This window comes from Gambusia affinis, linkage group LG19, assembly GCF_019740435.1.
Source record: "Gambusia affinis linkage group LG19, SWU_Gaff_1.0, whole genome shotgun sequence".
NCBI lineage: Eukaryota > Metazoa > Chordata > Actinopteri > Cyprinodontiformes > Poeciliidae > Gambusia > Gambusia affinis.
In genome coordinates this window covers 6,130,019-6,147,401 of record NC_057886.1, presented here as the reverse complement: position 1 = coordinate 6,147,401, position 17,383 = coordinate 6,130,019, and the positions used below count along the sequence as shown (strand labels likewise).

The 17,383-nt window shown below is 40.9% G+C and overlaps 1 protein-coding gene across 2 annotated transcripts; it reads left to right on the top strand.

The window, feature by feature from the left end:
• The first annotated feature begins 137 nt into the window (after positions 1 to 137).
• Positions 138 to 15,320, top strand: LOC122822169 (transmembrane protein 184B-like). Of its 2 annotated transcripts, XM_044100625.1 has the most exons (10): positions 138 to 611; positions 3,843 to 4,076; positions 6,995 to 7,160; positions 10,470 to 10,560; positions 10,679 to 10,754; positions 11,336 to 11,427; positions 11,597 to 11,766; positions 12,744 to 12,938; positions 13,151 to 13,177; positions 14,114 to 15,320. In XM_044100625.1, exons 2-10 carry the CDS (start codon positions 3,843 to 3,845, stop codon positions 14,341 to 14,343), a joined length of 1,281 nt encoding a protein of 426 aa, XP_043956560.1. In that variant the 5' UTR covers positions 138 to 611; the 3' UTR covers positions 14,344 to 15,320. The 2 variants fall into 2 exon arrangements, with proteins under 2 accessions (XP_043956560.1, XP_043956561.1); XM_044100626.1 differs by lacking the exon at positions 13,151 to 13,177 and having other exon boundaries at positions 140 to 611.
• The last annotated feature ends 2,063 nt before the right edge of the window (positions 15,321 to 17,383 follow it).

Here is a 17,383-nt window from a genome sequence, read left to right as displayed (position 1 = left end):
AAGCTAGGAAATTTGCAATATTTGACGAGTAGTCTATACCTCGCCATTAAAAACTTGTGGTTCTCTGAATGGAAGTTGGAGGAGGAGGGTAGTGGTGTTGAGAACTTGAACGTAACCAACCATGAACTGGGCGCGCATGCGCTCTCGGAACAGAGAGCTACCGAACAGAGTTCCAGCCAGCGGTTGTTGACACAGCTTTATGATGTGGGCGAAGTAACGGTCTATGGTCATTCTGTTTGGGACTGCTTCTAAAAAAAAAAATAGTTCTCTTTCTTTTTACTACCGCTTTTGCGTGGGGTCTCTAACACGAGTTCAATTCTTAGTTATCCCTTCATGTAAAGCGAGGCTTTGGGCGGTGGGAAGCTCTGCTACTCGCTAGCTAGCAGAGAGCGGATCAGCTGCCGAGCGGGCGATACTTAACAGCTTTTATGGGAAGAGAGGGAGAAGCTTCCGGTGCTCAGATAATAATGCAGTGATTACATACGTGGCTCGCTGTCGACTCGATATTAGCCGTTAGCCCCTTAACTTTTAGTTTGAACTCCTGAAGGTTCACCATTCAGCCGGAGATGAAGAGCTAAATTGATGCTTGGATTCAAACATCTACAAAGGAGGTAAGCTTACATTGGCAACACGGAGACATTCAGCAGGAAATATTAGTTTTCGTTTGTTTATCTCCGGGCTCTCTCAACTTCTGAATCCGTAATCAAAATCAATATCCGCTTTAGGATAAATATTAATGCTGTTATTCCTCTCCCCATTTTACGTACATGTAAGGTATGCGTTTCTGATTTCCTGCCTTATTAAGCGATTTTGTTCATTCCTGCTGACGTGACAGCAGATTCATTTGTGACAACACGCTGCTTTACCCCAAAGACAGCTGGTCCGATACCACCCGTGTTGTGAAACCTATCCTCGGATGAAGTCAGCAGGATTGATGAGCTGCTCCTATCTGTTTTCTGTGGCCCACTGGGAACCAGTAAGCTGTTCCTGGAGCTACAAGCTAGTGCTGGTGCGCTGCTGTGGTCGGTGGATCTCATTCCAGAAATTAACCCACTCTGGTTGTTGTCCATCTCTCCTTTTCTCATTTTAAAGGGCCATTCTAACCCTCATACTTTGTTTATAGGTTAAAGTATGTTAAATAATTAAACTTTATGTGGATTATTTTATACCAGTGAAACAAACAAACAAAAGAGTATTCTTAGGTTATTGTAAACCATAGAGGAACACGTTGTCATTTAAAAAAATATATTTATTGAATAAATGACAAAATAAGGTTTAAGGCATTTGCTGTTGTTGCCTTGAAAACTAGAATCAAGAAATAGACAAAAAGCCTTAAAATCACCGTCTTTCAGTTTTAAATTTTAAAACTTGCTGTTTATATTCAATCTGTCATTTGGACTCCTTAATCTAGTCCAGATTTGAAGCTCTGAATGTTTGTAATTTAATCAATAGTTATGTAAGTTTATTGATGCAGCAAAAATCCTTAAAGGAAAAGCAGAAAGAAAATACATTTTGTGCTTTAAAAGAGGGAGCTTACTGTGTCACAAACGTGTACAGAGAAACAACTGTTAAAAGGCAGATTTAAAAGTCAAAACTGAATCTAAATTTAAATCCAAATCTGAACTCAAGCTCCCTGAACAATCTGGTAAAGAAATGGATTTGATGTACAGACCCATTCAACAAATAAGAATATTATTGAAATAGCTTTTTATTTCAGGAACTTTATCACATTATATTGATGTCTTTATTTCTGTAAATGATAATGATTTTTTTTTTTTTTTTTTTGGCTTACCGTTAATGAAAACATGACATTTAAAATTTAAAAGATTAAAAAAATAACTTAATAAGAATGTGTACTTAACGAAGAGTATGTTTAATATGCTTAAAGGTTATCAGTTTTTAAAGGGCACTTTTAATCTGACAACACACATATTCAGATTTATTGAATATGAATGTTAATCACATGATAAATTAAAATTAGCTTGGTCATTTCCATTCTGATGGTCAGTTTTGAAGGGAAAGTTTGTTTACGGAGATGTCAAAAGCTGCTCTATTTACGTTTTCGGTTCTGGGTTGTTGTTGTTGTTTTTATTTCCGCTCTGTTTGCTTTATTTTGGGTGTTTAGATTATCTTCCAGTTCCAGTTTTGAGTGTTCTTTGCGAAATTAAAATGTGCTGGCCTTCGAGAGAGAGAGAGAGAACGCTTGCTATCGACATATTGGTTGAAACTGGTCTCAGAGCAACGAATTATTGTCCAGAAAGATCTGTTCTCATGCTATACAAGTTTGAAGAAAAAACGTAGTTGAACATGATGATAAAAAAAATTTTATTCACACATTTTCTTTTTTTTTTTTTTCTATAATGGGAGATGAAAAATAGCGGGAATGAGTCAGATTTCATTGAATCGGCTCTGGTTGTGGATCCAGGTGACTCAGCAAATGCAGGGGAATAGATTTGTTTGTTTATTAAATGGATTCAATTTGTAAAAAAAAAAAATCTATTTCCTGCCATTCTTAGTCTACAAACATGACATAGACTGCTGCAAATCTGACGGAGGTTTCTGATGCGTCACAATGGGGATTTTTCTACATTTTTAGTTTTCTTTTAAATTCTAAACTACTTTGTTTTCTGTTTTATTTGTTACAACCTTCCATCCATCCTTCCTTACTGATGTGTGCTCCCTGCTTCTGCATTGTCACAAGCTTATTGACTGTCAAAGCAAGGGGCATGAGTCACTCATGACCGCAGTGTGTGCACACACACACACACACACACACGCACACACACACAGATGCCTATATTTAGCTTCTACTCAGAAGGGCTCGGGCAGTAATCACGAAAATGAGTTTTCAGTCTGAACGAGTCGATCGCCACCTTCCTGGAAAACGCCGCCGAGACGCCGACGTAGTCGTCAAGGTGAGCGATGCGCGTCGGCCAAGTTGGGCGTCTTTTTGATGTGACGAGCTTTCAAGTTTGGCCCGCCTGGCTTTCATTTGTCTGAGTGCTGTGCGAATAGGTGGCACGCATCAAAGATCTCGGTGAAAGCCGTCAGGGAAAGATCTAAACGTGTTTTTGTAAGTCTGCAAAAGTGTGTGGATAAAAATAAAAAGGTATGGAAAAACGATTGTATTTCTGCAACTAATCTGCTTAAAACCGGGTTACAAAGTCTGGGCGTTTACTTCTGGAATAGATCGAAACTTTCTAATGAACTCGGCGGTGAAATTATTTGTTATGAATCTTTTCTGTCTGCATTTGTGGAACGAAACTGAAAATTAGAGACGCCTATTTCACTTTATTTATTTGCTTCTATGTAAATAATGGAAGGTGGTCAAAGCTTTTCTGGTGTACATCATGTTTTGAGCTGATTTCTGCTCTCTGTGGAAACTCGTTTCTATGGTGTTTCTATCTTTAGCACGCCTCTTCTTGCCCTCGGTGCAGAGAAATAACCAATCTTAAGTTTGATTCACGTTAGTCTCTCTGTGTTTTTTTTTTTTGCCATTCCCATGATTCTCTCCTCTCCCACCTACCTCATGCTATCTCCTCTCACCCCCTCGGTCTTCCTCTCACGTCACATCCACTCCGACGCCTTCTGCGTTTTAGATCTGTGCACTGTCCTACTTTCACTGTTTTCCCTCTCTCTCTCTCTCTCTCTCTCTAACATCAGTGAATGTTGGCTGCAGATTTAGGTCACAGCTCAGGCTTGTGCAGTTCTGTTCAGCTGTATTTTCACATGACATTGTTTGATTCGGGATTTATAAGTCATTTAGACGAACCGCTCGCGTTTGGGCTGATTTGTATCACATGAAGCATGATAACTGATGAGGCCCCACTGTCTCCGAACAGATGAGTCAGCTTTGGTGGCGAGCCAAGCGCCTGTCGGAGAGGTTGGGAAGCGACTCTCCCGATGGCCTTCCCCCGGGCTTCCCGAGCACCGTGGCCCCTCAGGGGTCCAACTCCTCCTGGGCCCCCATCCCCCTGATATTCAAGCCGGAGGAGCACTTCTTCCTCATGACGCCCACTGCCCAGACTATCTCCGGGTTCTTCGTCTGGACGGCGCTTCTCATCACGTGTCACCAGGTAAGAGTCGGACATTTTGAGCTAAATTCGTCCTTGGCCTCCTGATGGAAGTGCCGTCCAGGGGCGGTCCTAGCCCGTTTGGTGCCCTGGGCCAACATCCTCCACCGTGGGATCACTTAGGTCACCATGTACCATCAGAGACACACTCAAAATTTCTATTAATATATATGTTTTCTCATTCTTTTTATTTTATTTTTTATTTATTAATTCACCAATCAGTGCATAAAATACAAACATTACAGGCTAACAACCTGTTGTAGATCAGTGGTATTGATCTCCAAAATAAAGGTAAGAGAACAGTAAAAAAATAAAAATAAACAAACAAAAAAGGAGGTGCACACTAAAATGGAAACATTTCTGAGAAAGACAACAAAAAAAACACAGAAAACATGGAAGTGGTGTCGCATCAAAAATGGAATTGTTTAACATATGTTGGCAGTTATTTTCTGATTTGCATAAAATAGATTTATAAATATTTGAAAGCAAATTGTGGGAGAAACAAGAATAGTACTGTAGTAAACACATTTACTAAAGCACACAGTATTTGCAGCTAAAAGTATAGAAGTACAAAATTGAAATAAATTGCACCATAAGTGCAGCATTTATATAATCATTTATATAATCATTTATATAATCATGTCTGATCCAGTTGGATTTTGATGAAGACATAACTGTCAAACCAAATTCTTTAAATAAGACATGTTGGACTATATTGCACTTCAGTTAATTTGCACAACTGTTATAAAAAAGTCTTACTCTTAATAAGATGATTACTTTTCAAGCAAGAAGCAGGCTACAGGTTTAGCTGCAGAATCGTTTCATAGTGTTTCATAGGGAGACGATGCCGCCCTGCAGGAGGAGCCGCCCTGGGCGTCTGCCCACTTCACTCATGATACAAGCTTGCCAACCTGTTGATCAGTTGGTTGATGCAGATGGAGGCTTTTTATTTTTAACCAAGGCAAATTTATAGCAAATTACTATTTAGTTAAATGTTGCTTACAATAATTAGACCTCTTTGTCTTCTTTTGTGAGGAATCCAGCAGGCTTTGCTTTTAATGAAATGATTAAAACTTTGCTATGTACTTTTAAACAAAAGCAACCAGAGTCATGGTTCTATTTCTCAAAATTGACAAAAAAAAAAAAGAAAAACTTCTATTGTTTGCAGTCGAGACCTTTTCAAATTTGCAAAGACTACACCAGATCTCCAGTTTGTTTTGAAGCGGCTAGATGTTTTATGTTCAGTGTTAGCTCTGCTGAAGAGCTTATTGCGCCTCAGTTTGTTTGTTTGCATTCATTGTGCCTTTATGACCTGCAGATCTGTCATACCCTGAAGGCTAGATTACTTGTCTCTCATTGTTTGCCGATGCTCTTCACTTTCAGAGTTAAAGAATAGGCTGTTGTCGCTCAGGCAACAGGTGCTCCACTAGCATCTCATCAATAATCAGGAGATGAGTGTCTTTTGCTCGTGTTTGTGGGCGTGCCTGTTCAGCCCAAGGCCACCTAGCAACAGTGTGTGTAGATGGGCCAGCTTGTTCGGTGTATGGTCACCCACTTGTCGTCACTACACCCCAGGTGAGGGTCTGGGGGTGGAGGGAAGGGCAATAGGTGCAGACATTGTGTGAGGAGGGAAAAGCAGGAGGTGGGGGGGCCGGATGGAGCAGGCAGAGGAGTCCCGGTGATGAATGATTACCCTGTTGTTCCTGCCGTCTCCTGCTCTGAATAGGAGTGATAAAAGCTTGGTGTCAGTTTCCTAAAAACAACCCCCTACACGTCGGTTCACACGCACACATCCTGCGGGCTAACGCGCCTCCAGTGTCCGAGTTCGGCAAGTTAACACTCTCTGCGAAGATTTGGGTTTCAGCAGGTTGAGTTTAGTGTCAAACACCTTGTTTGTAAAACAAAAAAACAGACAATAAAGCATAAGATTCACACAAACCAGAGCTACTCGTTCAAGGCTTCCATAATGTCTCTGTTTGTTGCTTGCGTTTTGTCACTTTTGGGTGCATGCATGCTTAGGTTTAGGTCTCGGATTGATTGATCCAGGCTCAGTTTGTTTACAGTTTTCGATAACAACAACTTTTTAAAACAGTGGGACAGACACCCGAGAGCTCTGACTGACAGTCTTCCCAGTTACTGCACTTTGTTCTTAGGTTCCTCCCAGTGTCCTATTACTACTAGGCAATTAACCCTTTGCTTCTTGTTTAGGGTGTCTGTGCCTCCCTGAAAGGGATTTAAAAAGTCTGAAATTCATATATCTAAAATGAAAGCCTTAAAATATCTTAAATTCATCAAATAAAATGTGAGGTGGCCTTAAATGTGTTAGTCACAGGTCTTAAATTGTGTCATGGCAGAACTTTTTAATCTCATACAATTTTTTCTTTTTGGGACCTTTCTGTGAGTCAAAAGTTTGCGTGGCACGCAGACATCCTCATTGTGTTCTGGAACTACTGTTAGCTAAATGCTAACATACCATTGCTAGCTAGCTTTTTTTGCATATATCATGGATAAGGACAAACTTTCGTCTTCACCACTGGTTCACTTATGCTGCTAACCTGTGTGAGGCTAGGTGTATTATTTTTTTAAAAAAGGTCTAAGCTGGAGGGGGTTAAGGCTGTAGAGAGCCATATGCAATGTGAGAAGCACAGAACCATTGCTAAGAGCCACAAACAACCCCAGAAATGTCCCTGTTTTTGTTATTTTTCCTTGTAATATAGCATAAATCCCCCAACCAGCTCCTGTATTTATAGCTTTTAGGTCTTAAATTTCATTCAAGATGGCATTACAAAGGTCTTAAATTTAGCTTCCTGAAACCTGCAGCTACCTTGTTGTTTACTCAGACACTACCTGCAAAACCTTAAGTTTGTATAAATATCAGAGTAAAAATGTTTGTCTTATTATTTCTCTCCTAATCTTCTTAGATCTACATGCACCTCCGTTACTACAGCTCTCCAAACGAGCAGAGACACATAGTCAGGATCCTGTTCATCGTCCCCATCTACGCCTTCGACTCCTGGCTCAGCCTGCTTTTCTTCACCAATGAGGAGTATTACGTGTACTTCGACACAGTCAGAGACTGCTATGAAGGTTGGTACACGGCCACAGCCCAAAGCTGACTCTGGTAGACAAAAAAACGTCAGGGCAGAATGAACAGCTGAGTGTTTCAGAGTGCGTCTCCTGCTAGAAATGAGGCCATGTGGATTTATGTGAAACCCCGGTGGCAGATGGCCTTTGTAATGTCTTCGTTTACAAAGGTTGCCATCTTTGTTGTCACGTCTCCAAGGCCTGTTGGGACTGCAGAGGAGGGGGAAACCAGTTTCCTAGCAACCGTGTGAACACGGACAAATCCTTGAGAAAGGATCCCACCTTTGGGCAGATTGATCGTAACTTGTCCAGTCAATCTCATCAGACGATGGTTAAATTACTAAACACAAAATTGTGTTAATATAACTGTGAAGCGGAAGTAAGGAGATTCATAAACAAACATAAAAAGTGTGGCATGTATTTGTATTCAGCAATAATTTGCAGAACCGCCTTTGCAAATGAATGATGCAAACACAAATACACAACCGCAAAAAAAAAAAAGAAAAAACTAATGTAAAAGTTGCAAAGACAAAAATATGAGCAAAAATTGACAACAACAGCATTAAAGACCTGTTGCCTGAGTGATCTTATGGGACCTGAGTGGAACCAGAAGATCACTTAGGTCTTCTACCGGAAGTTCTACCAGAACCAAACACTCCTCTAATTGGGAACAAACTTCCAAAAAAACTACAAAACTGCTGAAATACTGAGTTCCTTTAAATCAAGGCTAAAACGCAACCTGTTTGCCTTTGATTCAGAATTATTAGACGATAGATCAATATCTTTCATGTGTATTTGCTCAATGATTTCGATGATGCAATTAAAAAAAAAAAAATTGTGATGTTTACTGCTTGTTTCATAATTGATTCATGTTTTATGTTTTTGTGGCGTAGAAGACGTTGACCAAATCATACGGTATCAGTGAAGTTGAGATGTTTTGAAGAAAGTTGGAGGAAGAAAGAAAAACTGCGTTATACTTTGGGACTGTTTCAAACACGCAGTCCTGCAGAACATAGCACAGGAACTGAAGAACAGCAGTGTATTTACTCAGGTAACATTAATGACTCTAGAGAACCCCTAGTGGTCTGGAGGACTTCCACTTGTTGGAGCTAGTTTGCAGCGTTTTATACTTGCTGTTGTTTTTGCTATTTTCCTTTTCCGCTTCTATTTCTTGTGGTTGCAGAATTTTCTATTTGCACCTGTTTCGCTAGTCACTCAAGTTTATTTATAGCGCTTCCTTGTTATCGCAAGCGTATTCTGAAACAATTTTAGAACTTGTAGTTTTGATAAGTTTTGGAAGTTGACACTTGATCTGTCCAGGAAAATGTGCTGTTTTGTCCTGCTCTGGTGAAAGTGAATACTTAGATTCATAGGGGTGCAGGAAGTGAGCAGTGACACGAAGCAGATCCTGCAACTCGCCATAAAAGATCGTCCCAGAAACATCCGCTGCACCTGGAAGTTTCATCCCAAACAGCCTTAAACGGAGTTTGGTTTTTATAAGCTGTGACTGCAGGGTCGTATTTTAGATCCTACAATGATCTTCGTGTCAGAGAATTCTCAAAGCAGGAACAGGACGACTTTTTGGCACGCTGGAAAAAACATGCGTTAGTCATAAGGAACAATACGGATTACTGACAGCTCAAAACCTGCAGGGGGCTTCTCTTCCACCAACACCTGAAAACACCTGCGGTTTAGACTCACCTCATGTGTTTCTGTTCTCTATTTTAATATGCAACACGAAGCATTTCATATGTATTAACCATCACATTACAACCTAAAGAAAAGTGGATTGTTTTATGCACTATTGCGACTCTTATTCTTGGGAATTTTCTCCTGAGCGTTTGCATTAGCGTTTTGCTTTCATGCACTGCTTGACCTTCTCAAGCTACAAGGCCTGAGTTCGTTTTAGAGGGAAAAACAGCATCTGTGATTATGCAACTCTTAACAAAGCCAGCTCTGTGCTGATCCTGCTGCTGCTGCTGACCGTGCTCTGGCGAGTGTTTTCACTGCGCTACAGAGTTGAGCTCAGCCACTTTGGACAGTAAAATTAAAAGACAGAGCGCAGACAGAGGGGAGCCGGCAACTGCGGGTTCCACCAGGGGGAGCAGGCAGCGCTTCCACGTTTATCTACTTCTCTGCAAAAGGGCCGTTACCCAGAATTAGATGTTTATGTTGGATTTAGGGCGTTTTGCAGCCTGACTGGAAAGACACAAGAGCAGATAGTGCCTGACATGTTTGCTCAAGCAGCATAATGGTCGCCAGTCGGCTGCAGGCTTTTAAACACAAAATCCGACGAGCTGCTTGAGAACCGAACTTCTAACTACCTCTTTACTTCCGACCGCATTCAGGGTTTCTGCAAGGTGCTAAAAGTCTCAAAACACATTTTGGCTATCGATTAATCTACTGATTATTCTGGTGATTAATCGATAAAACAGATTTTGTTTTAAAAAATTGGCACATTGTAGATTTTTCATTTAAGCAACACTCCAGGTTGTCTATGGTTGAATGAGGGAATGACAAAAAAATTTCATAGATTTTCTTTTTTACAAAATTTGGTGAAGGTAAAACTGCCACTCGAGGAGTTTTGGGTAAAACAAATGAGACAAAAGAAAGATTTGTTTGCTCTTTCAGCTAATGGCCTTTTTCTAAGTCTGTACACTCCAGTTGAAGATTAATCAAATACTAAATTACTGATTTCAATAATTGAGTAATCACAATGACTCCGATTAATTGTTTCAACCCAAAACATACTTCCCGATAGGCCATTTTTATTTGGCTCAACGGGAGCCGAGTTTTATTTTATTTTATTTTATTTTCTTACAGCTGATAAGTTGTATAAACAACAGAAATTCTCAAATCCACTAAAATCTTAGTGTTGCACCTGAAATCCCGGGTCCATGCCTGCAAGAGACACACGTGCACCAAGCAGGAATACAATACGGCGCCTGAACAAGCCTCCGCACGACATCAGCATTGTTTCTCTGTACCGTGGCTGAGCTCCGCAGCAAACAGGAGTTTGTTTTCCATGAACAGGGTTCCCAGAGGTCCCCTCTTATCACGCTGATCCACCGCTACACTGGAGACCGGCGCTTTAGTGTTTATGCACAGACAAAACCAGCAGATGGGTGGGATTCATTTCCAAGTCGGAATCTGGCAAAATCCGCCAAACAGAGCTGCAGTTATGAGAGAGGTGTCAGGCACTGTGGCGATTTCATAACTTTGTTTTCCAAAGAGTCAATTCAGTTTTAAAGGTCTTAATAAAAAGGGTAGTTTGCATTGAAAAATAACATGTTTATTCTCCTCCCTTTGCAGCGTTTGTCATCTACAACTTTCTGAGTTTGTGTTATGAATATCTGGGAGGAGAGAGCGCCATCATGGCTGAAATCAGAGGGAAACCCATCGAGTAAGTTTCATTTGCTGCTAGCTTAGGTTTCAGTTTTAATCTTTACTTCAACCTGTTTTACATGAAGATGACCCTAAAAACATGAACTCATCCTATGTTGACCTGTGCCCTCCCATAGGTCAAGCTGCATGTACGGGACCTGCTGTCTGTGGGGAAAGGCCTACTCCATTGGTTTCCTCAGGTTTTGCAAACAGGTATCATTTGCTGCATAACGTGAGAGTCAGCCTTGTCCGTTAAACCAAGGCCAGAAAAATAAAGCTGATAAGATATTTTAGAAAATTTTCCTCCAAAGTCAAGAATGGGAAAAAAAGAAAGAAAAGGAAACGTCCATTTTTAATGTTTGCCTTTTGGACGGACGAACGGAAAAATGCTGTTAGTAGTTTTCTAACCAACAAGTCCCATAACAGGAAGAGGTTCAAAAGTCAGAAAAGTGAAATACAGCAACCTTATATGTTCATCCTTCCTGGTATCTTCTTAAGATATCTTCAGGTCAAGGGAGCCTGACCTGCCGATTCTGATTTCAGCGATTTGTTTTTCTGTTTGTTTTTTATCTTCATTCACCCTTTCTTTATGATGAATAGATCTGAACCTGCAAACTCTCACTCATTCAAAGATCTGGAGAAAAAAAATGTGTATTTTCGAGCTCCTTCTGGCCGGCCAATCACGGCTCACCAGGCAGTTTCTCAGTGCGTCTCTGTGTGTATAAACCTCACCTGCCTTTCCTTGTTGTTATCTGCCCACCGCCATCGGTCACCGTCCTCTCCTGCTCCCTCAGGCCACTCTCCAGTTCTGCGTGGTCAAGCCTCTGATGGCGGTCATCACCGTCATTCTTCAGGCCTTTGGGAAATACAAAGACGGAGACTTCAAGTAAGAGTCGACCGCCAAACCCGCTCACACGAAAAATACTCAATACCCAAAGTGTTTTGATTCACGTAATATTTTATACCCCAAGCCTCAAACCAAGTTCATCACTGGGTCGCCTCAGTTTGTGCATTCATTCATCAGACTGTTCCTTCCCCGTGTTTCTGCTCTCCAGCGTTGCCAGCGGCTACCTGTACGTCACCATCATCTACAACATCTCTGTCAGCTTGTCGCTCTACGCGCTCTTCCTCTTCTACTTTGCAACGCGCGAGCTGCTCGTCCCCTACAACCCCGTGCTCAAGTTCTTCATGGTGAAGTCGGTCATCTTCCTCTCCTTCTGGCAGGGTGAGAAAACCACAACCGAGTCAGCAGAAATGTTACTGCAGACAGACCGATGTGAAGATTGCTGCCGATATACGATAACGTTGCAGCTATGGCCGATAACTGATATTTACTGATATTTCGTACCGTCCCACTGACCCCGAGAAATACACGACAGCAAGATGGAAATGAATGTCAGCTTTTAATCTCGGCCCAGCTTTATTTATCGGATCGATATTATAATTAAAAACAGACTAATATCGGCCGATATATCGTGCATCCCTAAATATAATAAAAGCTTTTTCAAATAGGGATGCACATAACCGTGTTTGTTAAGTAGGTAAATCTTAGCAATAATCTTAATAACTAATATTGATTCCTGTCTTGTGGATCAGGGTAGGAGAATTACTATCGGTTATTGATATCGGCCCAAATTTTCAAATCGGTGCCTTTCAACCTAAAATCCAGTATCTTAATATTAATTTATAATTTTTTCCCGTCAATTTACACATTTGCTTCAATATTTAAAGGGGTTTTTTGTGTCACTGAGTTCTGGCTGATAAAAAAATAAAAACTTAACCAGAAACCGTTTGTGGTTGAAGCCACGTGCAGCAGGCCTGAGAGACAGATTCAGGTCGAGGTGAATCTGGAAAAAGAAAAGCCCAGTAAAATTTCTGCATTATTTAAAGCCTCCCGACAAAGACTAAAACATTTATTAATCTTCCAATGAGTGCATAAAGTTAACTTCAGGAAGGGGAAAAACAACTTGCTGAGTGGTGAAGCTTTCTTTGTTTGGCCAAAGAAAAATTCATGAAGCTAAAGTTAGCATTAGCTTCCCAGCAGTCATGGATCTGGTCATTTTTGTAGTTTAACTTTGGATAAAATATTCCCCAGCGGGGAAAAGTGGTTCAGAAAAATCATTAATAGTGAACCACAACACTTTTACGCTGTAAACTCAGCAGGTAAAACGTTTCCCCTTGACCCGTTTGTTTTTGACGCAGGCATGCTGCTGGCCATCCTGGAGAAATGCGGCGCCATCCCTCAGATCGACTCCGCCGACTTCTCCGTGGGGGAGGGAACGGTCGCCGCCGGCTACCAGAACTTCATCATCTGCATCGAGATGTTCTTCGCCGCCGTGGCTCTGCGCCACGCCTTCACCTACAAGGTCTACATGGACAAGAGGCTGGACTCCTACGGTAGGGTGGGGGATCCGTCTCCGTTCAAACTCCTCCTGACTCAGGCTGGTCGGGACAGGACCGACCTCTCCCCCGCTTTTCACTTCGACTCCTGTCCGCGACTCGACAAACTGTTAACAGTAGCTCTCCTTTTCTCCTCCTGTTTGCTCTGCCGCTTGACTTTCTTTTGTTCCTTCTCTCTTTCTCTGCTCCTCGTTCTGCTGCACTTAAAGGCTCATTTCCCATCTATGGACAATACGGTAGGTCTGCCTCTGTCCCGTCTTTCCCCCTCCCAGTATTGTGTCTCAGCAGGCTGATTTAACTGTGGTTAGCGATTCATTACTGTGTCTGTGATCATTCTGTGATATTTGAAACGTGCCGTCTTTATTGCTTTTGATATGCGTTTGTAAAACCGAGTTCGGTCTGTTTCTCTTGGTTTTCCTCTCCCTGCAGACTACATGCTTATCAAAACTACTTTCATTTAAGCTGTGCTCAATTTAAAAGATTTAAAAATTGATGTCATAGAAATGCTTCTTTTAGCACTTTTTAAAAATGCTTTTTGTGCAATTTTTCAACTGAATTTCCAAATTATAATTTGGGAAACTGTTCTTTTTGCCTGTAGTTATTATTTTTTTAATTGGGGCTTAAATTACATCTTATTACAATTTTTTCTTATAGATACGCTATAAAAGTAAATGTTTTTCCGAACACACCTTCTAATTGAGCTCAATTGTGTCCATACGTTTGGTCAGTACTGTATAAATAAAATCTACTTCTTGAATTAAAGAATTAAAGCAAATATACTAAAAAAAGGCAACATTTAAGTTTCCAAGCTAATGTTATTCAGCGGTACCGAGGGTTAAATCTGTCCTGTGGATTGAAACGGTTACCGCTTTAAGCTCCAAAAACAACGACACCAAAAAACAAATGTGTGTCAACTTTGACATTTACTTTTGATCACAAAGTGAAAGATTTGAGCGTTAAGACTGAAGTTAGCACAGGCAGGATTTTCAGCTGCTTTCTGTTTGAACTGTTCTATTTTTTTTAATCCTTTTGCTCATTTAAAAAATATTCCTTTGCAAAACGAGGCCTTTTTTTGCTGTTTTTTTTGTTTTTTGTCACTCATCACTCATCACACACACACCCCACCCCCGTCTCGCCCAGTGTTGAGTCGTTTTTCCCGCCTCGCCCTGCAGGTCGCGGTGCTCCGATGAAGAGCATCTCCAGCAGTCTGAAGGAGACCATGAACCCGGGGGACATGGTCCAGGACGCCATCCACAACTTCTCCCCGGCCTACCAGCAGTACACCCAGCAGTCCACGCTGGAGCGCGGCGGGGGGCCGTCCCTGTCGCGCAGCCACAGCAACCTCAGCGCCCGCGGCGACAACGAGAAAACCCTCCTGCTGAGCTCCGACGACGAGTTCTGACCTCCGACCTCCTGACGTTTTACTCAAGCCTTAACCTTCAGCGGTGTTTTTTTTTTTTTTTTTTTTTTTTTTTTTTAGTTTCCATTCCGGATGAGAACGACCGCTCTGGTCGGAAACCGTGGCGACCGGCGGCGTCACGGAGGGACCATCCGAGGCTTTTTGAAGCCCGACTTGTTACTCGTGGTGATGTCATATAGCAGCTGTGGTTGTTACGGTTACAGATGCTAGCTAAATGTCTGCATACATCAGAATATGGGTTAGTACTAAATAGCCGTGCCTGCTTCTAGCATCTGGTTAATGCACTTTAGATGGTACAGCAGAGAAAATAAGTGCCATCTTCATCTAAAACACACTGCTTTCTTTGGTTTTAGTTTTTTTTGGTTTTGTTGGTTTCTTTTCTGAACATTGCCAAAAAAAAGAAAAAAAAAAGAAGAGAGCAGAGAGAGAAATCTGAGCTCCACTGATTTAGAGTTGCTTTATAGAGAAAGGTACGGAGATTCAATCTGCTGGCTTTAGGTGTGTTCTTTTTTTATTATTATTATAAATAATTTTATATGTCATGCTGTGTGTACGGCGCATTATTAACACACTATTTGAGAAATGTATGTCAGATATATTGGATATACTATGTACTTTGTTATTGTAGGTTTGTTTGATGAGACCAGTGACGGTGAACCCAGCTGTCAACCCAGACAGGACAGCTGTAGGAGAGATTGTTTTGTTTTGTTTTGATTTGGCGTTGGGGGGCGGGGACCGGAAGTACGACGCCCACGCAGATTACAGATTACCGAAGAAGCCATGCTTCCTGCTGAGCTTCCCCAGCTGTGATATGCTGGACTCTGTAATCTTATGGTTGATGCCGTCAAGTCCAGCACAGAGCCTGCTGCCCCCTGGTGGTTCTCACATGTCACTGCGTCTCCGCCGCAGCGCGTTTCAGACGTAACTACGTTTGAATAAAGGAAAGGCTTTAACTTTAATGGAGTTGATAATCATGACAACACGTGGACTTTTTTTTTTTTTACTTTTTGTTGTTGTTTGAAGGTGTTAAGAGAAATGTGTTTCAGCAGGAAAATCGTGATTTCTGGTGTTTTTGCTGTCCTCTGCTGGCTTTAATGACCTTTCTCCAGAACATGATGAAAACGTTTCCATTTCAGCCATTAGTCGCCGGTGTTTGTCAAGCCTCATGTTTATGAATGCATAATCCAATCAAATTATTGCAGACAAAAACAAGGTACCTCATAGTGCAGCTCATATGAATGAACAGTTTCAGTGAAGATGGAAATTTTGATGAGAACTTTATTATTTTGGGGGGATGTCCTGATCTGATGTGATCAGTGTCACATTTTTAATTTGAGTTTGAACTAAACCCAACTACACTTGTTGTTTTCCTGAGTTATTAAAATCCACAGCCTATGCTCATGTTGCCAGATCGCAAAATGGGATTAGTCAAGTAACGGGGTTTCCCTCACAAATCAAGCGTCTCTTGTGTTTACAGTAATATTCACAGTAGTTTCCATTGACCATATAATTACGCAATTTGGAATCACAAAAATAAATGCGCTTAATAGCGAATTTGCAAATTTCAAAAAAAGTCAAATTTTTTGATACGTTTTTTTGCACTGGGATGAAATTAGCGTAGTCTATTTCGCAAAAATGCAATAGAAACTTTTTCAGAATCTCAGGAAACAGCCGGATGTTACTACTGGCGGAAAAGACGAAGGAGAGACAGGAAGTGGTAAGTGGATTGTGGCGCACTTCTTGTCCAACGGAAACACCGCAATTGCAAAAGTGTTTTGTTTTGTTTTTTTTTCCCAAAATGAGAAGAAAACAAAGTTTTGCACATTTGTAATGAAACGAAGCTAGTGAATGATGCTAGCGTTAGCTAAATCTACCATTTCAACAACTAACGTGAGCTCACAGAGGACTGTAGTTTTATGTCTTGACAGTAATAGGATAAATATAGCATTTGAAACCCCCCCCCCCCCCCCCAGAAAGTACTGATCAGGACATCCCTGTTATTATTTTGACTTTTTATACCACAGAATATTATTTTTGCTTCAACAGTTTTGCAGTTGTTGGCTGCAACTACATTCCTTAAGGCTATGATTTGTGTGAATGTATTGCTTGTCTATCCTATAAAGTCTTCAGTCGAACTTCCTCCATAACCTTCATCACTGTTAACATTTTATCTGGCTGTAGAATCTTGATTTAAAACACTATAGAATATTTTTTAAATTTATGTATTAAGTCTGTCAAATCTAGGCGCTTCATTAATTGTGTATATAAAGCACTGTGCGATTCTTGTAGGGCATGAATGAGTGAGGAGTTGCTCAGTAGAGTTCTGTTTGACTATTTTAGCATCGAGTTGTTCCACTTTTATATTTGCTGACGTTTTTTTTGGTTAAAAAACTTTTGAATATGTGTATTGGTTATTTGTTTCGATGCTACGATGTTGGAAAGCAAATAAAGCAAATATGGGGGGAAATTCTGTTTTTCCTAAGATATTATTCAACTGTAGACAATCATTTCAACAATCTGTGACATTATGTGGTGATTGCTCCACATTTCCAACATGCCGGGCAATATTCAGCCAATCACAGCAGGTTTGAAGAGTCTGAGTGTTGCAGTTTTTGAAAACTAGAGTAGATGGAAGTTGCTTAAGTTAGTGAAAAATGAGGTGGAATTGCTGAGATATTAATGCATTCTGTAAATAAGAAGCATATAAATGTCTAATAATGTTTAACTTGATAATTGTGGTCTACTTTGTGTTGGTCCATCACATAAAACGCAAATAAAAACACAAAGTTTGTTGCAGCAAACTTTTGCTAGACACTCTTTGCGCGCCGTCCATGGCTACTTCTAGAATGTTTCTGAACCTCTGCCCTGTTCTCCCCTTTAAAGTCTGTTTCTTGCTGCTGGACTTGAAAAGCCGTGGTACCAATGTCATCGGAAATGTCCTGGGAGGCATTTGGAGCAAATTGCACCATTAGAAAATCTGCTCCCTGCACCGTCCCAGTTCTCAGATATAGCTTGTTCATCA

Bases quoted from the DNA above. Each gene is read 5' to 3' on its own strand.
- LOC122822169 (XM_044100625.1), top strand. From the start codon at position 3,843: ATGAGTCAGCTTTGGTGGCGAGCCAAGCGCCTGTCGGAGAGGTTGGGA. The intron at 11,428-11,596 runs GTAAGAGTCGAC...TCTGCTCTCCAG, and splicing joins TACAAAGACGGAGACTTCAA to CGTTGCCAGCGGCTACCTGT. The intron at 11,767-12,743 runs GTGAGAAAACCA...TTTTTGACGCAG, and splicing joins CTTCCTCTCCTTCTGGCAGG to GCATGCTGCTGGCCATCCTG.